Genomic DNA, 19,287 nt, shown 5'->3' with positions numbered 1-19,287 from the left:
GCACTGACCGTGCCTTTTTGACTCATCAGACACGGGGACAGGTAGAAGAATAATCAACACACTAAGCACATTTTTAACTGGGTGCTGTAATAAATTGCCTTTAGGTTGTGACAGTTCAGAGACTGAATCTGCAGGGGAAACGGTCTTGAGTCATGGGCTTGGCCCCTCTGTTAAACTGTAACACAGACAGCAGAGGACAGAAGCGGTGCACCTGCGAAAGACATAAGTAAAATACAGTAGAGGCTCTTGCTTTTTATTAAAAGAGTGTTCTGGTGCAAGCATTTTTTAACTGCAGTGTGTTGGGTAACCTTTAGCAGCCTTCAGAGCTGTATTCACCAAATGGAAAATCTATCTTCATTTGGTGCACGGTGGGTGTTAATTTTAGAGCCTTTGACACCAAATGTTTCCTAGTGTAATCGGATTATAAAAGCAGTGTTTAAAAGGCAAGACTAACTGCAGCCAGTGGGGTTTGCAATGGAAAACAAATTTTTTAATTAAAAGGAGCCAGTTGAGGTGGTTCAAACAGCTGGCTAGGTTTACCTCTTGGGCATATCCTAGGTAAGATGTTTTGGGCATGTCTTACCAGGAGGAGGCCCAAGGGCAGATTTGGGCTACACAGGAGAGATTATATCTCTTGGGTGGCTTGGGAACGCTTTGGTGTCCTCCTGGAACAGCTGGAAAAAGTTGCTGGGGAGAGGGAGCTCTGGGCGTCTCTGCTTCGACCGTCATCCGTCATTTGCGTTACGGTTGTAGATTGTGATGATCTTCCTTTCTTTCCTTTGTTTTGAATTAACATAAAGTCATACTAGCAGCACCTTCTCTACTCTAAATACATATACATTTTTATCGTTGCTGTTATATCTCCTGACCTGCCTCAGGGCATTTGTTCTTTATCAGTTCAATGAAATAAGCTACGTGAACAGTGGAAGTTAAAAGCATATTTCAGGCCTGCTTATGGGGCAAATGACTGGGTGTGCATCCAAAGTTAGTGAGGGTGGTCTCGACCTGTGCAGATCCCAGTGGAAAAACCTGGAAACTATTATAATAAATGTCAAACCACATCTTTATTGATACATGCTGAGGTGTCAAAACTACTCATTGAAGGTAGAGGGGAAATCGTCAGATGTCATCTTTATGGGCAGACTAGTTAAAATGTTACATTAAAAGAAACAGACAGTACTTTTTTCTTTGTGCTTAACGCCATAGTTAAAGATTAAAAATGGCTTCCTCTTCTTTTTGTTAACATAAATTAACTTTGCTGGACATAAATAGATGAGCGGAACACATAGTCTTTTTCCCCCTCATCTGGGTTGTCAAATCATGACTAATTTGCTGTAATATTTCACCCTCTTACAGTGCAGATGTGCAGATAGTAACTACTTTACAGGTAGTATTATATTGTTAAAAACAAACGAGGCATAGTGAAGGTGGTCACTGCTGGATTGAAAGACACAGCGAGGACTCTGTAATTGTTTTCTTTTTTCCTCCTCTGGAAAATTAGACTAACAGGTAAAGTTGTGTTTTTTTTGGTGTGAAAGTGTATCAAAGCGATGCCAGCAGGACTGCTCGTTATCTCACTGCTCACTAGTTAAAGAATCCTGCAGTGAAACTGCTGCACCGCATGAATGCAGAAAAATGTAAGAATACTTGAGGAGAACGGATTTACACAAGATGTGTGATCCCAAAACGTCGAGGTCATATTCAATGCAAATAGTCGGTCAGGATGCCAGCAGAGTCGGATTTTATTCATATGATCTAATTAATTATAAGTCTTACAGATTCATTCAGGATTGAAAAAAAACAAACAGAAACAGTCAAAAGCCTTGATGGATTGTCCTTTTTCCTGTGATAGCTACTTTTTGGTTACTCTCCTATTTCTCTCATTTAATATTGTTTCTTGTTTCCATTCTGCGCGGTATTCTGTTCAGGCAGATAGTTCCTGGGATATTCGAGGATCGGCGGTGTTTAGATTAGGCAGTATTTCTTGTGCTTGGCTCCGGGGCCGTAAATGAACTCCGGAGATCTGGCTTTGCATGTTTTGCTCTGGTAGGAGTGAAGGAAGAGCTCTGAGTTCTGAGTTCATTTAGGTGCAGCCTAAACTGATTTGTTGCAAGGAGCGGGTGCAGGGAGAAGATTTGCCTCTGCCGTTTCTCTGTGAGGCATCAGAGCAGAACGACTCAGAGGAAAGGATGTGAGAAGGAGGGATGAGGGTAAGAGAACTCTTACACCAACCTGACTCTGCTCTGTAACGCTCTGCATCACTGTTTCATCCAGTTCTTCTTCTGTTTCAAGTTTTCCTCCCCGTTGCCATTCTTATACTTGCACTTTAGTCTTCCTCTGTCTTTCTTTCTTTTTTCATTCTCTCCTGTATCCTTTTTATTTATATCAAACTCTCAATACTTTTCCCCCACCCCACCCTCTCACCTCCACCCTCAACCCTCTCACTGCCACCCTCCCCATGCATCAAATGCATGTGTTTGAATCTCCTAACACTCAGAGGTTAGTTGTTACAAAACTTCTTCGCATTATTTCAACATGTAGTCAAGCAGCCTGTGTTGGCTTGTGCAATATAATTGCATGTCAGACTTTTGAGTGAGAACAGTGACCTTCTCTCCGAGCTTCCGTCTTCCCACCCTGTTAACCATGCTGTCTATTAAATTCTTTATTGCTCCCAGATCAGACGCAGACGGTCTATCCTACAGATTCTAACATTTTGTTTATTTTTATCTTTTATCTTCACATCACAGACATATGCTGAAACACACACACACAAAGCTGGCACAACTTTCAAAAGACTTGTGTTGTGAGGTTATTTAGAAACAAACAAACAAAGGTCCTGAATTTGACGTGATTTGGCCCGCGTTGTTTCTGCACAGTAATTATATCCCAAATTGCATCCGAATCGATGACATTACTAGTCTGAATGCATTATGTACCGTTTCATCTTTATCACATTCTGTGAATACTGTGATGTAGCAACTTTGTAGTACTGTCACACCCACAGTAGTAATAATAACAGTAGAGATGATGAGAATAAAAGTGGTTTTCCTAATATTAGTAATCATGTATTTTGTTTAGCCCTTTTAAACAGAGCTCACAAAGACCTGCAAGCATACAAACAGAATAGAAACAGTACCGATAATGAACGACTGTACGCCCACGCCACATGCATCCAAATAATCAAACAGCTGCTAAGTTGATACTTTGAATCTAGCCAACCCCTTACACTGTAACTATCACCAGAAACTACCTGTATTATGACAAAAATAATATGGCTGGAATACCAATAATAATACCCTAAATGGACCTGTTATGCTCTGTTCCAACTCCATGTTTTAGTTTGTGCACTCTGCTAAAGTAGCTGTTTTACAGTCATGTGGATAAAGCTTTAGTTGTGAAAAACTATTAGTTCAGTTGCTTGTACACTAGAATGACATTTAGTAAGAATAACTTGAAGTAATAGTTTGTCTGTATGATTTTTATCAGGCTCCAACATCACTGTGGAAGTATGATTGGCACAGCATTTCAGTTTTCAGTGCTGAACTTCAGTTCATTGTAACACCTTGATTTTTTTTTTTTTCAGCCATTCTGTTGTAGATTTTCTGATGTCGTTGGGATCATTGTGCTATTGCATGACCTAGTTTGGCCCAAGCTTTAGTTGTCATACAAATGGCCTCACATTTGACTCTTGAATACTTTGGTATACAGAGGAATTCATGCTTGAGTTAATAACTTAAAAGGTGCCCAGGTACTGAGGTTGCAAAACTTTTTTTTTTCACAGCTTTTCTGCGCATTGAAAGAGAAATTGCACACTTGATGCTCCAGACTAGTAAAATGATAAAAGGTCTGCCTTTATAGAAGTGGTCAAACTTGCTTTATCACTCACTTTATCAAGTGCATAGAAAAGGTGTGCTTAGTTTTTCCCAGAAAAGCATCCAGTCCTTCTGCAGTCCTTGGGTCTTCTTTGCTCACATCCACAGCCCTGTGTCTGAGATGACTTCAAAACTGGCATCATGCGGAGCCAATAGTTGAAAGAAACTGTTTGAAACTGAGTATTTAGAGCAAACCTGAAGTAGCACTTATTGGGAAACGTGCAGGTTAACAAGTGTCTTTAAATCAACCAATCTCGTAACGTACTGATGCTGATTTTTTTTTTTTTTTAGTGAACTTTGATATCATATGTATTTCTTGCATTTTAAAAAGCTGAGAGTATGTATGGCTGCCACTTTGATTAGGCCGCTCTCATAAATTGTAAAGAATTAAGTGTCTGTGGAACTTCTCTGTAAAATAAACTTCCTGTAAAAGTAGAACTCAAAAATAGTACTGCCAATGTAACATGTGTGAAACCTGGAAACACCTTGCAACAGTCCTTCCCTGCCCTGCCAAACAACCACACCAAATCAGCAGCTAGGTGGCAACTACACCTGAGCACTGAACCCTACACTGGAAATTCCTCAATAATTGCAGGGAGCATCTTAGAAACAATCTGTTCGCATCCCTGATAACTACTCTGACACCGAGAGCTTATAGGGCAGCACCAACTGTAAGTAAGCACCCTTACAGTTCTTTTGTTAAATAAATTCAACATGTCTTTCTCAGCATATCTGTATATGTGTGTGTGATGCAGTCATTTCAGTCTTTGATTTTCTGCATGATGAGATCTTTTCTATAGAGCTCTTTCTTTCAAATGATGCCTCTTGTAAAATTAATCATATTATTGCGAAACTACTCCTATCGCCAGTTTATTAGGCCAGTACCAATGCCATTGAACTGTAAAGCAACAACAACAAAAATCAGACATCTGGATTTCTTAGTATGGAAGCATACTGCTGATGTATTTGGTTATTTTTAATGAGTCTGTCCACTCTAGCAGCAAATCTAATATCTGTAGAATCGGTTTTAGGGAGTTTGGTTGTTAAAATGTCATTTCTAATATCATCCCAGTCTTTTAGCTTCATAAGACACTCCTGCACAGAATGATAAGCATCAGACCTCTGAACTTATTCTGCTCAGTTGGGAGTTGGAGCTCCGTTCACTTTGTCTGATAGGAGAAGAAATCAGGTGAAACTGAAAGTGTTAGCTACTGATGAGGCTTGATTGTAGCTCCTAAGACTTTTGCGATTGTGTCTTTATAGTTTTGGGTAAAGTAAGAGTGGGATAAGGCTTTTATGTTCTTTCTGCTGTTTTCTGCATTAAACCTCCCACGAAACTGATTGTCAGGGTAAGCATTTATATGTAACTCTGCTACAGTGTTTGATAGCACCCACTGTCAGGTGCGGTGTATGTGCGCGTTTGTGTGTGTCAGAGCGAGTGCATAGCTCTATAAAATATTCATAGCCAGCGTTCTGCGACATTATTCCTTACATCAATATTGCATCGGGCCTTTAAATGCTTTTGTTTCAAGGCACTTGGGTTGAGCTTGCACTGCTATGCAGGCCTGTCAGTATTCAATACTGTATTTAGACACATCTTGTGCAGATGACAGGTAGACAACAGGAAGGATTAATGGGTGAAGAGCTGAGGAGAGATAAGGATGATGACTAATGTTGAGTTAACAGGAGGCATGGATTTAAACTTTCCTTTGTTTTGATATTTGCATAAAGGTAATGATATTTAGCTGCAAAGTGCATTTTTTGAAATCTTCTTTCTACTCATTGTTTTCGACTTTTTGTTTTTGGAAAGTGTGATGACTACGGATGACTATGCACACAAAGCTTGCCTTTAATTCATTTCCAAAATCAACGTATAATTTTTCCCGTATGAACTGCCACAGATCTGATGTCTGCCAGATTTAAAAATAGTGCCCTAAAGAAGCGAAGTATTCCTTAGTCCATCTGTTCAAGGTCACCTCACGAATGTGGCGAGTTCTTTTCTTGAAAGGTCGACACAGTTCGACCCACTTGTGCTCTGTTCCTCTTCAAAATAATGATTCCAAAGTAAGGAGACTAGGAGATAAGGAGTCCAAAGTACCATCAGGGTGTACACCCCACCCCTGGCATCGTTGCCCACCTCTCAATTTTAAATACACGTAGACATTGAGGGCTAGCAGGAGGGACCATGCGCTTACCTGCTGCTCTCTGGCAGGTAGCTCCATGCCCTCCTGGGTTTTAAATACACCTTAGAACACACATGCATCAACATTACAATGAGCGGGTGGAGGGAGGTTTGGAGTCTTCTCTCACCCCCGTTCTCTGCGACCTGCTGGAGCAGGGGGGCTAGGAGGAGGAGTTGGCCGTCCGACTGCGGTCTGGAGTGTGGAGCCTTCCTGCTGCTGCGGAGTCGGGGCGGTCTGCCTCCCCCCACCGCAGGGAAAAGGGAAACACCACCTGGGTCTGGGTGCAGTTCCCCCCTCCAGGGGCGAGGGCACCTAGACCCGGTTTGTAGAGTACGCTTGGGGAGTGTGATCGTGTGTACAGCGTCTCTTTATGTCTGTCTCCACGTTGGTTGAGTGTGGAGTAAGTGCATATGAGAGCATGAGGGTGGGAATGGATGTTTGTATCTGTGTGTGCCTGTATGTCTGTGTCTATATGTCAGGTTGGGTGTCAGGCGCCACCTCTCTGGGGACATCTCAGGCCCTCCAAGGTTTGGAGGCCTATCTCCCCCTACCACCACTTCCCCTGCCAGTGGCGGACCCCCTCAGACATCGGTGCGTTGGTGGTTCTTTGTGTCCGGGGATGGGCGTCCAGGTACACACCGGCTCACTCCTTGGCGGCCGCTTATCGGGGCCTGGAGCCTGGGGCTCGCTCGGGCCACTTCGGAGGTGGGGTGCCCCCGGCCTCTCGGCCTGGGGCTCGGTCACTCAGGCGCAGCTGGCTGCCGGCGGAGCTCACGGGCGCGTCACTGCAACTCCCCCTGGCTTCTGCTCCGCGGCTGCTGAGTGAGCCCTCATCTGGGACTCTCCTCAGCTCTTTCCGGGACAGTGGCGCAGCTGCCCCTCTGTTGGTCTTCCTTGGTCTCTTGTGTTCTGGGGGCCTCTGGATGTCTGGAGTTTTGATCTCCTCCACACCTGCTTCACGCCCTGGAGGACGGGGCTGTGGCCCCCCCACACCCTCTAGCAGATTATTACATGAAGGAACCTTTTAAAAAAACAAAAAACAAGCGCGTCCATGCTCACAGGTGTACACACGGGTGATCACACCCACAAACTACACCCTTTTTGGCTCCTACCTCAAAGCACACTGTGTTCTGTTGATCTTATGTGCTGCACAATAATGTTTAACATTTAGTATTTACTGTCATATTCCCATATATCATTGTGATGTTGTTTATTCTATTACTCTTGTTCTCTTCTGCTTGCTTTCTTTTTTCTTTCTCAGCAGGTGATCCAGGTGATTGATATATGCATTTTTTTTCTCTGCCCGTTCTGTTGGTTTTTGTCTTTTGCCCTTCTCCCCCGTCCCTCTTCTCAGCTGTTTCTCTTTCCCTCTTTCTTTCTCCCCTTCTTTCCCCCAGTCAAGTCTGTCCCGTATTCAGTAAGTGAAAATAAAATAAACAATAAAAGGTGAATCAAATGGACCATTACGGCAAGGCTGGGATGGTCAGTTTGGTAAAGTAAATCCGTTGGGCATCTTTCTTTGCCTTTAGACAACAATTCTGATGGCAAAAGAGCCAAACGGGACAGGCCAAAAAAAAAAAAAAAAAAAAAAAAAAGATTCCTCAGTGGTTCTGACTTTCCATCTTTCTGTTTTTAAGGCTTGAGCCAGGGAACAATCAAAGCTCTGGTTACTCGGCCAAATGATTCCCTCTTTCTGTCCTGAACCCGGCCAAACATCATCCACTTATCCTCCAAAGACATGATATTCTTCCCTTCTCCTGCACTCTGTACGTGTTGTTTTTTTCTCTCTCTCCCTCTCCGTCTGTGGTTCAACCATTCTCTACCTCAAAGCCCCCTCTCTTCCTCCTAGTGTCAATCTTCTACAGTCGAATGAAAAATGCGTCCAATATCCCAGAGACAGGGCAATAATGACTGGAAAGCAATAGAGGTGAAGCAGACAGATAGCATCCTGCTAGTGATAGCAGTCTTTGCTTGGGTTAGCAGTTGTGAGGAAGTCGGTTAAAAAAAAAGATTTTTTTGCTGGGCTGTCTATTTTCTTGGCCCTCTTTCTTTCTTTTGTTCATATGTATCAAAAGCTACTTTTGATACTTTGTCAGGATCTCTTGTAGGTGATATGAATCGCTTACATTTTTTAGTTCACCTACTCCCATGGAAAAACAATATTTCATAGAACAACACAAACCACGCTATTTTAAAGTTTCCTTATCATCTATTGAAGAACTTATGAACCTTTTTTACATGGCAAATGGCAAACGTCTCATTGGGTACATTTTTACTGAATTCTATTCTCCTAAAAGTGTCGGACTTGTCATGTCCTAAATGTGAAATTTGTAGCTTTTAGTGGCCCACGTGACTGAAACCAAACCCTTTTTCTTGAGAAGAGTGATATTCAGTCAGTCATGTGTAGGGATGGGTACCGATGGCACCGGTTCTGACATAAACGGTAGTAACCAGACCGAAAAGCAGCGCACATTTCGGTGCTTTATTTCGGTGCTTTTTTTCCCTGAGCTGTGACACACTTCTAGCCAATCATTTTACGTTTCCGAGGATAGTAGGCGGGCCCAGGTACGTACGTTCTTTTATGCAGAGCTACAGATTAAAAATGCCCAAGGCAAAGCGGTCAAAAGTCTGGCTGTACTTCACAGCAAAATATGCAAACTCAGCAGCAACAAGTGCTTTAAGCTGATACTGTGATACTGTCAAAGGAAGTAACACCTCGAATCCGATGAAACACCTGGCGACGCATAGCGTTTTTTTTTTTTTTAAAAGCCGAGAAATGCGCTGTATTTGATGGCAGCAGCAGCCGTTCTTCTCTGCGTGAGTAGCTTAATGTTGTTCGTGTGTAATTTACGTTGAGTAGGCTAACCACGTTATTACATTAATGCATGTAAGGTGAACTAGCAAACATCATCATAGCTACATGCGGCTGTCTTCTTGTTTGAAGGCAGATACTCCCTTCACCCTGGCCAAAAAGGCTAAAATGACCAAAGAAAAAGTGGAAAACAGTTAAACATGAGAGGTTTTTGGACAAAGTTTGTATTTTTTCCATTGTTTAAGCACTGCTTCCAGCTAAGAGTGATACCATATATGCCCCATAGCTGCAGAAAAGGCTAACATTGTTATCTTTTTACAAAAAACTAGCTGACCATGAGAGGTTTTTGGACCAATTTTGTGTTCTCCATTCTTTAAGCACCGGTTTGAGCACCGTTTGAGCACCGGCACCGTTTCAAAAGTACCGATTTGGCACCGGTATCGGATAAAACCTAAACGATACCCATCCCTAGTCATGTGTCATAGTTTTAGCAATAGCTTGTTGGATAAAGGTAGCTTAGGTGCATTAGCAGTGCAAGCAGGGAAGCGTGGATCGGAGGGGAAATGGTGAATGTAAAAGGCCATTAGGAGGCACCCTGTGTGTCTGTGTGTGCGTGAGTCGGAGCCTGATGATGGATGGAGTCTGCTGACGTGTGCAGCCCAGTGGACTGTGAGACTGGACATGGCTGGTCTCTCTCCATCTCTTTCTCTCACTCTGTGCTTCACTTCTTCTTTGCTTCACTTCCTCAGGGCCAAACATGTCATGTCGCCACTGCTCACACACTCTCCTTACTTTTGTCTCTCTTGCAGGCTTTTCATCTGGGTCCCCATGTAACCTGACTTTATTCAACATTTAATGGTATTGCAGCTTTTAGACATCATACATACTTTAATTAGCCCGACCTACCCATCATTTCCTCAAAGCCGAGGTCTTGGAATGGTCAGTCAAATCTGTCCATCGTGGTTGTCGAAATGTTCGGTGTATTCACAAGTGAATGAAGAGATAATGTGATTCTTTTGAAATGGAATAAAAGATGAAATCCTATCAGGTGTTTGTAATGTCAAGAAAGTATAACCATGAGTTGAGGAAGCCACCCATGACTCTCACTATACACTTGCTTTGTAGGATGATCCATTTAAATTATCATAATGAGCCATAATGCACAAACCTGATGAGTCTGTAAATGAGTCATTTAACTTTTCTGTACTTGAATTCTTGTGAAGATATGAAATAAAATGGGAAGAACTACTTATTCTGATGAATCCCAATTTAGAAACACCTGCTGTGATTTTAACAATGTCTCCTCGTTGCTTATCATACAATAAGAGATGAGTGAGACCTCTGCTGAGGTTTGTAGATGGCTGATTCATATGCGGAGGAATTTGTTTTGACTCATTTTCATTCACGTCAAGAGTGTTTTTCAGGGCTTTCTTTGGATTTTTGTGATGCAGATGTTTGTTAACATCCTCACCATCTTCTTTCAGTCTGTCATAATTCAGATTGCCTCTCGCTCTGTCTGTTCTGTTTATTTTACCTTGCTGTGACTGTTTGATTCCGAGCAGAGGAAGACTTTCAGGGTTTCAGGGATGTTCCTCCTTATTCAATCAAGCACACTGTCACTGAATAGGGAGTGCGTTGCTAGGCAACTATGAGAACCCAGGGACAGGGTTCAAACGGTGGTCCTGTGTCTGCGGAGTGCATACTGCCTCAGTCTATGCTACTGCTTCATAAGGTTGATGTTCCTTTTTTGTGGTTAAATGCTAGCGTTTTCTATTTATTTACTGTAAAGTCACTCTTTAGCTTCACTATAAAGAATTGATAAACTCTGATAGACATCTGATAAATGGTTTCAGTTTCACTTGACTGTGAATTTTATAACTTTTTATTTTTGATTTACCCTTACTTTTCAAAGCTGTCCTTTTTGTGGAATAGCAAAAACATGAGTATGGATCAACCTTCAAAGCTGAAAAAAATGAGCCCACATGAAATTGGCAAACAGTGCAGTTCCTTGATTTGCCATGTGAGGCTGGCTCCAAAAGCAAGTTAGTTTATAGGCCGTGTTAAAATGTAAATACACTGTTTACAGCCTGTCACAAAAAATAATTTTGGTCTGTGTAGGAAATTCTTTCTTCCTAGTGTGGAAAATGTAATTATTCAGAGTTATAATTAATTATTATTGTTAGAAATGTACTGGCTAGGAGGTAACCACTTATTCCACTTATTTAATTCTGGTCACTGGATTGGACTCTATTATGGTTTTTGGTGTTCGTGTCTTTTGAGCATGTAATGTTATCATTATGGCCAAAATGCTAAAATCAAGTTTTCAAAATCTGACTTTGCAAACCGGTGGGTGACGTTGCGGTGGCTACTTCTGTCTTTTACATACAGTCTATGGATTTATGGATGTATGTTTGATTAAAATAAAATTCATATACAGAAATATTTGCCAATATCTACTGTTTGCTTCACTAGCACCGTATTTACATTTGAGACCTTTTAATTGTTTTCAGAACTCCTTGTCATGTGAATATAAGTAGTCTTGTAAACACTGAAGAAGCTCATTTGTTGTGGCTTGATCTTAATAAACATAGAAAACTGGATTTTGAAGCGCCACATATACAGACGTGTTGTATCAATGTAACAGATTTTCTCTCCCTAATGTGGAAGCATGTATGAATGTACAGTAAGCTAAATTATGCTAATCATGCTAATTTATACATGAAATTATGGCATTTAAGTAGTTTTAAAGGTGTAGAAATGTTTGACTTTTTTTTTTTTTTGATGATACACAGGGTGGAGGCAGAAAAGGCCCGGGCATCAACACAGGCACATGCTGAGGCTAAGTCCCAAGTGCATGGTGAAGTGTCCAGGCTCCTGTCTGAACAGCGAGCTGCGGTCCAAGAGAGCCTTCAGCAGGCTTTCATACGGGAGAGGATTGCTGCTGAGGATGAGAAGCTCCGTGCTCACTTATTAGTAAGTCCTTGAAAAAAAGTAGTTAATATGTTGCTGTAAATCTGGCAATTTCATTGTATCTTGCTAACAGTTTCATGCATCTTAAAATGCACATGAATCTAAATCTGCACCATGACCAACACTGGCATTAAAACATGGTGGCTAGAGCTTTTCTGTGTTTGAGTTTGCACGTGCTCTCTCTGAGTGCTTAAGGTTCATTCTGACTGTGAAAACACACGTAGGTTAGATTAATTTGCTGTTAGGCAAGTGTGAATGTGACCACTAATGGCTGTGTTAGCTTTATGTCTGATTGCTTAGCTGTACAGGACATGCCCTGCCTTTTGAACAGTGTCAGCTGGAACTGGCACAGGAGTGTTGTGCAGTGTCAAACAAACTAGAGATGGCACGATACCACTTTTTTATGTCCGATACCGATATCATAAATTTAGATATCTGCCGATACCGATATGAATCTGATATAGTGTGTTTTTTAATCAATCAAATGTAATCAACTTTAATTTGATGCAGGGTGAAATTTTATTTTAAATGACAATAAGAAAGAAAAGTATGTCTTTGTGCCCCCTTTTCCCTGTTAATGCCCTATCGGCCCCCCTGGCTAAACTTTGCTAGATCCGCCCCTGCACAGTTACCAACCGTCAGCTACGTAGAAAAAGATCCTGGTGTAGAAAGTAATATTAAATAAATTCTAACAACAGCTTATCAAGCTTAAACGTGCTGCTGTTGTTCAGCCGCTGGTTTCCTCTTTCTGGTGCAAAGTGGGCCAAAAACAAAGAGAGACAGACTCACGACAGAAAAGCCGATCAGCTGATCATTAATCAGTTTCACGATTGAAGTAGCAGCAGGAGAGGGAGGGAGAGAGAAGAGGCAGTCGCTCCATATATCGGTTGTTAAGCTTAACATGGGAATGCTTTACAAACATTACACACTTGCTTTACTTCTCTCTGGGATAACTTCCTGGAGATGAAATGCTGGTTGAGGCTACAAATACACACAACCGCTCTATCACCTGAGCACACTGCTCCGACATGCTACGGTTATGAGCCGAGTTACACCATGTCGCAAGTTTTGTGAGGTGCTTTTTTGATATTTAATGGATTGGATTACATTTTTTATTTCTCGTCGATATCCGATCCAGTAATTTAGGTCAGTATCGGACCGATACGTAATATCGGATCGGTCCATCTCTAAAACAAACTGCTGTTTTGTTAAAGACACCTTGTGCATTCCAGAGATATGCACAAGGTGTCACTTTGGTGTGTTTCCCATGGCAGATTGGGCTATAGCTGTTGTTAGAGGAAGTTTGTTCTTGTCCGAAATAATAGTCATGTTTGATGGATGGATGGGGATGTGTGTGCATGTATCTCATCACTACAGTTCAAAAAGAAGAAATTGTATAGACTTGTATTTTCAGAGGAGAGGATTTTTTTTTAAAATCACAGTTCCAAAGATACATACTTAATCTATTACAGCATGGCTTTATAGTAGAAGAATTTAGATGTTGAACTGTCTGCAGTCCAGACCTTTCACCAACCCTCATGAAAAGAATAACAGCTGGAACCCTCTGTTAGACAAGAATGGGACAACAGCCCTCTCCCAAAAGTCCAGCAGCTGTTCTCCTGAGTTCCCAGTTTACTAAGTGTTATTAAAAGAAGAGGGAATGCTTCAGATTGGTAAACTTTGCCTTGTCCCACCTTTTTTGAAATGTGTTGCAAATTCAAAATGACCTTCTGTTTTTTGTTTTTTTTTCTCGGTTTAAACATTTGTTACGTTTGCTGCGTTCTACTGCGAATAAAATCTGGGTTCATTTTCATTAATCATTACATCTTCTTTTTATTTACATTTCACACAGCGTCCCAACTATTTTGGAATTGAGGTTGTACATAAAGGGTCCCATTTTATTTTCACACATTGCTGCTCTGTCACACACATTTGCACTCTGAAGTGAACCTTTTGGCGGTTACGCAGAGCATAAGTGGTACAGCGACAAATGTTAGGCTGTGAGCATCACCGTGAGCAGCAATTCATAGAATATATTCCTTTTCTACCCATTCTCAACACTGTATATATCAAAGCTTTTTCTGCATTATAAAAACTCATAGCACGGTGTCACAGCACGGCTTACACTTTAAACATAGTACAGTAAGTAAACAGCTCTTTGCTGTAGATATTGTTGTCCTCTTTTTAAATCTCGGCCTGTTCATCCTGCTGCCGTTATGAAATTTACCTTCATTTTGAGCTGCCTGTGTCTTTATTTCCTGCAAATTGCCCTTGTAAACATTGTCAGATGAGCATCCTTTACCACACACACACACACACACACACACACACACACACACACACACACACACACACACACAGGCAGTGTATTATTTTCAAAAAGAAAACACATTTTCCCTGGAGTGTGTCTGCTGTTTACAAACCTATGTTATTGATTATATAGCTCATTTCACACGTTCATCGGCGTAATAGAAAAATGAATCATTTTGTTGAGAGAGAGAGAGAGAGAGAGGACGAGAGAAGCGTTGACGTGATTCCTAGCCGCGGGACAAGTGTATGAGGGATCCTTCATTTGGAACTGCTGAGATCGAAAGTTAAAAAATAAACAAAGGTGATGAGCGAGAGAGATGGTGAGGATGGGAGACTTATGATGCGATGTGCTTTTCCATTCAGCCTCTGTGAAGAAAACGGTTTCAGTCATAAGTTTTCTGTAATTTAATTTCTGTTGTTTTCATGGGGAGGAAGGCAGGACAAATGAGAGGCAGGATGCAGATAAAGGAAAGGAAGGACAAGAAGTTAACACCTTTTACTGTACATATGGAGCAGCAGCGTAGGGGGTGGTGCGTCTTACTGAACTGTCACAGAGGAAAGTCCTTGTGCGTATCTTTGCCCGTATCTTCCTGAAGTAATAACTCCCTACATTTAAGAGAACTTTTCCTTAAAGCTGTGAAGTTATTGCTTGTAGCCCCAAGGCTAACCTAAGGCCGTTAGGAGCCTTTGAAACTACAGATAGATAACTCTGCAATAGCTTAGCATTCAGCAGCAGCCAGAGCGTACACACAGTCGTTTTCACTCTTTGTTCCGTTCTTTGTAAGCTATATTTTCTGCATAAATTCACTTGATAGTTGCTATTCCCCTTCCAGTTTGTCTCTCCTTCCTTTAAAGCAGACATAATGCAGCTAAAGAATCTTCGTCAGAAGGTTTTACTGTTTTAAAATTGCGTATGTGTGTGCGCCTGTGATAATTTTCTTCCGTTCGAGCATTCTTTTGGAGTGCTGGAGTTTTAATAGAATGTGACGGGTTATCAGTGGAGGCGCAGCGCCGTTCGCACCACTCATGTAATTGTCAAGTCAGACGCTTGCACGCAGCCAATGTTCTTTTCAACTGGAAATGGACTTTTGCATTTTAAAAGACAGCCTCTCGCCCAAGACGTCTCCCACCCATTGTCATTTTACTCCGTGTTTGTCAAACTCCGGGATTGTCTACTACCCACAGTGAGCTCACCTTTGATGAAACATTAAACAAGTTGTGTTGCGTTGGGTCCATCCCCTGCCTGTCTTTCTTTAAGCCCATCGATGTCTTTGTGTGACATATTTTTTTGTTAACAAAAGAAAAATCAAATGCTAAGATGGTCAATTTAAAATGTCAGCAAATAAGTGTATTGAATCGTTTAATTTCTTTCTCCAATTTTTTGTTTTTAACTACTCTTCAGATCATCCAGTTGAGCAACTCTGCACAGATTACCCATCGAATTAAATTTGCATTGATGTTAAGAGCATAAGTATCAGTAATTTAAAAGAGAAACTAGTTCCAATGGCAGGACAAAGTCAATAAGTTTATTAAGAAAGAGCTCTCGGGTGAGGTTATGGGTAAGTAGGGCTGTTCGATATAACGATATATATATATCGGATGACGATATAAAAACGGCAATATTTTTTCATCGTTTTGATGGTCACTGTAGTGACTATATTAATTTCTTAAAGTTCTCTCTTTCTCTTATATTTAATATAACCACACTATGGATGGACAAGCGCCTGTTTTTATGCGTTGTGGTTAGCAACAATGAAGGTAACAGCATCACGTGTCCGCTTCTTTATGTTCCACATAAACCTTTCACAATAAAGTTCAAGATCCTGTTGAGACTTTTCAAAATAAACTGAATCACGTGAAAGAGTAGATTCTTTACAGATGAGAAGTAAAAAAGAGCCGCCCGGTGCTAAAAAATAAACCTTAGACTCAAACGTTAGAACAGGCTTTTCCCCGCAGCACGCTGTGTAATAAATACTCACAAAGAAAACGGCGGCCGTTACAACTTATGTCTAAAAATGTATAGTTTCATGCATCGGTTAAAACACTCGACTCCAGCTACATGACGCGCAGCTGGAAACACTTCCCGCAAGTCGAGCTGCCCGAGATTCACAGAATTTACAGGAAATGTTAAATTTTTGTGATATGAGATTATGGTCATATCGCACAGCCCTATGGGTAAGCATAGACTGTGGTGGCTGAGGGAACCTTTTCACAGTGATTTTTCAGTCTTTATTGCACTAGTCTTCTTCACACCACATGTATTGCCTTGTAGGGTTCTAAAAAAGTTGACACTTTGACTTGATTTTCAGGAGATCAGTAAAGCTCGTTTAGCTATTTGCAATTATTCAGTTGTCACATTTTCAGGATTTTGCCGTCGAAGATACTGGAAGTATCAGTTTTGTTGACATCGTTAGTGACAACCCTATTAACTTTTAGGATTTATTCATTTGGTTTAGTGGTTCATGAGTTTTGAATCCCCCTCATATTTGCTTTTATACACTATTTATCTTCTTGATTTATCCTCATTCCACAAAAAGTGCTTTGTTACTGAATTGACTGTTAATTTTGATGTTGTAAGTCATTTGCACAGCCATTTGACATGCACAGTATATATAATACGTGTTTTGGCTTTAAGTCTAGTGTTGACTGGATATGTTCAGAGTGAGTTATAGATACCATTCTGCTGTTTTCCCAGAAAAAAAATTGACTTGTTGTTGAAAATTACCAGCACAAGTAAGAATGTTTTGAAAACTGCTGGATTTATTTTAGCCCACTGGCATATCTGGTGTCAAGAGAAATGAGAGTGTACTTTTTTTCAGCATTGTAGAAAGTGAAATAGTTGAGCGTCGGCTACATGAGTAAACATTGCATCTGTCATCAATCAATCTAGCTGTCCGATGGTGGAAGACTTTTTATTCTTTGTTGATTTAATATGGGAGGAAGAAAGAAGAAGAAAACATGACAAGAGAAGAGAAGAACTTGAGCAAAAAAGTGACAACAGCATGCGATCTTAAACTTAAAGAATAATCTGACTTAAATATTAAGCCAGAAAAAGATGTGTTTATGCTTAAAATGAATTTCAGAACGTTTCATTTAGATGTAAGCTGACCTGAACCCTGCTCCCATGTTCGCTGCCACTGAAAAACCCTTTGTCTATGGCAGCAGTAGCTCTTTGTCCAGCATAGTATTGATTTGTCCCCCTCATTAAGATACAGGTCACGGTGAGCAGCAGAACACCATACATTCCCTCTTCTACTTCACACACAATGAGAGCGGCGTTGTGAGCAGTTATGCCTCCCCATGCTCACCTATAATAGCCATAACCTTCACAACCATTGCTGCACCAATTACAGAGACACTTCTTCTGGAGATTTGCCCCAAGACATTGGGTTAGACTAAGGTTTGGTTTCATTTTAGGTTTTATTGATTTAGATTTAGCTTTATTTGGTCTGGATCCTGACTTCCAGTAATTGATTTATAATTCACTGTTGTTATTTATATACCAAGGGAAACAAGATTAAGAAATAAATCCCAGTTTGTTTTGGGAATCTTTTAAGGAAGGCATGAACAATTACCATTGTTTTTAGCATTTAATTATTCTTTTCATTTCTATCTGCTGTTTTTGTTCTTCTTTTACAGCTTTTACTTTATTTGAACGTTGCATTTTCAATCCAGCGGAAAAAAAATGTTGTTGAATGACCGCTTGTCTGCAAAAAACTATTATGTGTGTCTAAACATGACATTGAATGCAACCAGCTATATTTTATGATAAATAACGAGTGTAACCAGGATACTCTGCAGCACCCTGGTGGGATTGCTTGTCTTTCCCGTCCCCGTCAGGGTGACTGGCAGCAGTCAGGCAGCAAGTCTACCGGTAATTGAAACTTCACAGTAGTGTAGGCAGGGGTGTGCGTTGTCATCGACACTGCTGGGTTTCTGGGGTTCTGTTGTCGGAGGGGAACATGTTCACTGTCAGCGATCACACGTGTTCTGCCACTCTGGGGGGGGGCACAGCACAGGAAGAGGGAACACTGGAATTGTGTTGATAAAATCTGTTCCTGTGTGGACTGGGTGTTTTCTTTAATAAACAATAAATGAGCAGACGTAATTACTGTTGAGATAATTCAGTATTATGCTTAGTTATATTCTTAATGCTCTTATTCACTCAGTTGACGGTTGCTTGTCCAAAGGAGAACAAATATTTAAGATTGGAGATTAAACTGGCTGTAAGTAAGTGACAAAGCCTCTTGATTCATACTGAAAAGCTAAATCATAACACTTATTGTTTTAACTCGCACTTGCTGGGTAACCTAATGAATGCAGTTTCTTCTCATCATGTGTTCACTTGACATATTAATGTGGAAGAACTGTGATCGGGAGCTTAATGTAGTAGAGATGGCTTAACCATAAACCTGAATTGGATAACAGTTCAATTAGTGCTTAATTGAAAAGGCATTAACAATGAGTAATATGTCCTCCTTTTTAGTGGGTACCAGCTGAAGGAAAAGCAGAAAAGCCCAGTATATAAATCAACATGAATATAATTGTGTCCTTAGTTACTGACAGAGCTGTGCTTTTGGCAGAGATCTACACAGACATGGCCTGAATGAGTCACAGAAGTCTTATTCACAGTGTGCGTCCATCTGTCACTCCACGCATCTGTGTTTTAATACAATCATAGACCTTCGCTGTCCCCTCTTTTGATTTTCAACGACTTTGCTCCCTGCAGAGCTAAACCGGTCTTGTGGTCTATCAATCACTTGGTCATAGCGTCTCACTCAGGCACAGACTCTAACCCTAAGGCAGGCTTTTCAATCAAAGCAAGAGTCATCAATCTTTTCAAGCTTTAAACAGTTGTTTGGGTGGGGTAATGTTTTGTCTGCTGTAATCAAACTGGTCCAAAACACTCAAATTTTTCATTTGTTTAACTTTTTATTCCACCCCGATGACCTGTAGCACAAAGCTGGAAACCCTAACCTTAAATCTACTGCAGGATTGCATTAGCTTTAGCTGAAGGATAACAAATGAACAAACAAGCAAAAGTGAAGACTCTTATTGAGTTGCATGCTTATCAACTATATCACTGATGATTTTACTGGCTCTTACCGAAAAAGAAACATATCAGTCAATATTTCATAAT

The 19,287-nt window shown here is 40.9% G+C and overlaps 1 protein-coding gene across 1 annotated transcript in view; it reads left to right on the top strand.

The window, feature by feature from the left end:
• Positions 1 to 19,287, top strand: part of chchd3a (coiled-coil-helix-coiled-coil-helix domain containing 3a) — an 84,597-nt gene that overhangs the window by 11,708 nt on the left and 53,602 nt on the right. The window contains exon 5 of the mRNA XM_080886680.1: positions 11,660 to 11,840. Coding sequence (XP_080742806.1) covers positions 11,660 to 11,840 — 181 coding nt within the window. The remainder of the gene's footprint in view (positions 1 to 11,659; positions 11,841 to 19,287) is intronic.

The sequence above is a fragment of the Rhamphochromis sp. 'chilingali' genome (genome assembly GCF_963969265.1).
Source record: "Rhamphochromis sp. 'chilingali' genome assembly, chromosome: 7".
In the NCBI taxonomy this organism is placed as follows: domain Eukaryota; kingdom Metazoa; phylum Chordata; class Actinopteri; order Cichliformes; family Cichlidae; genus Rhamphochromis; species Rhamphochromis sp. 'chilingali'.
This window is presented reverse-complemented; position numbering and strand designations above follow the sequence as displayed.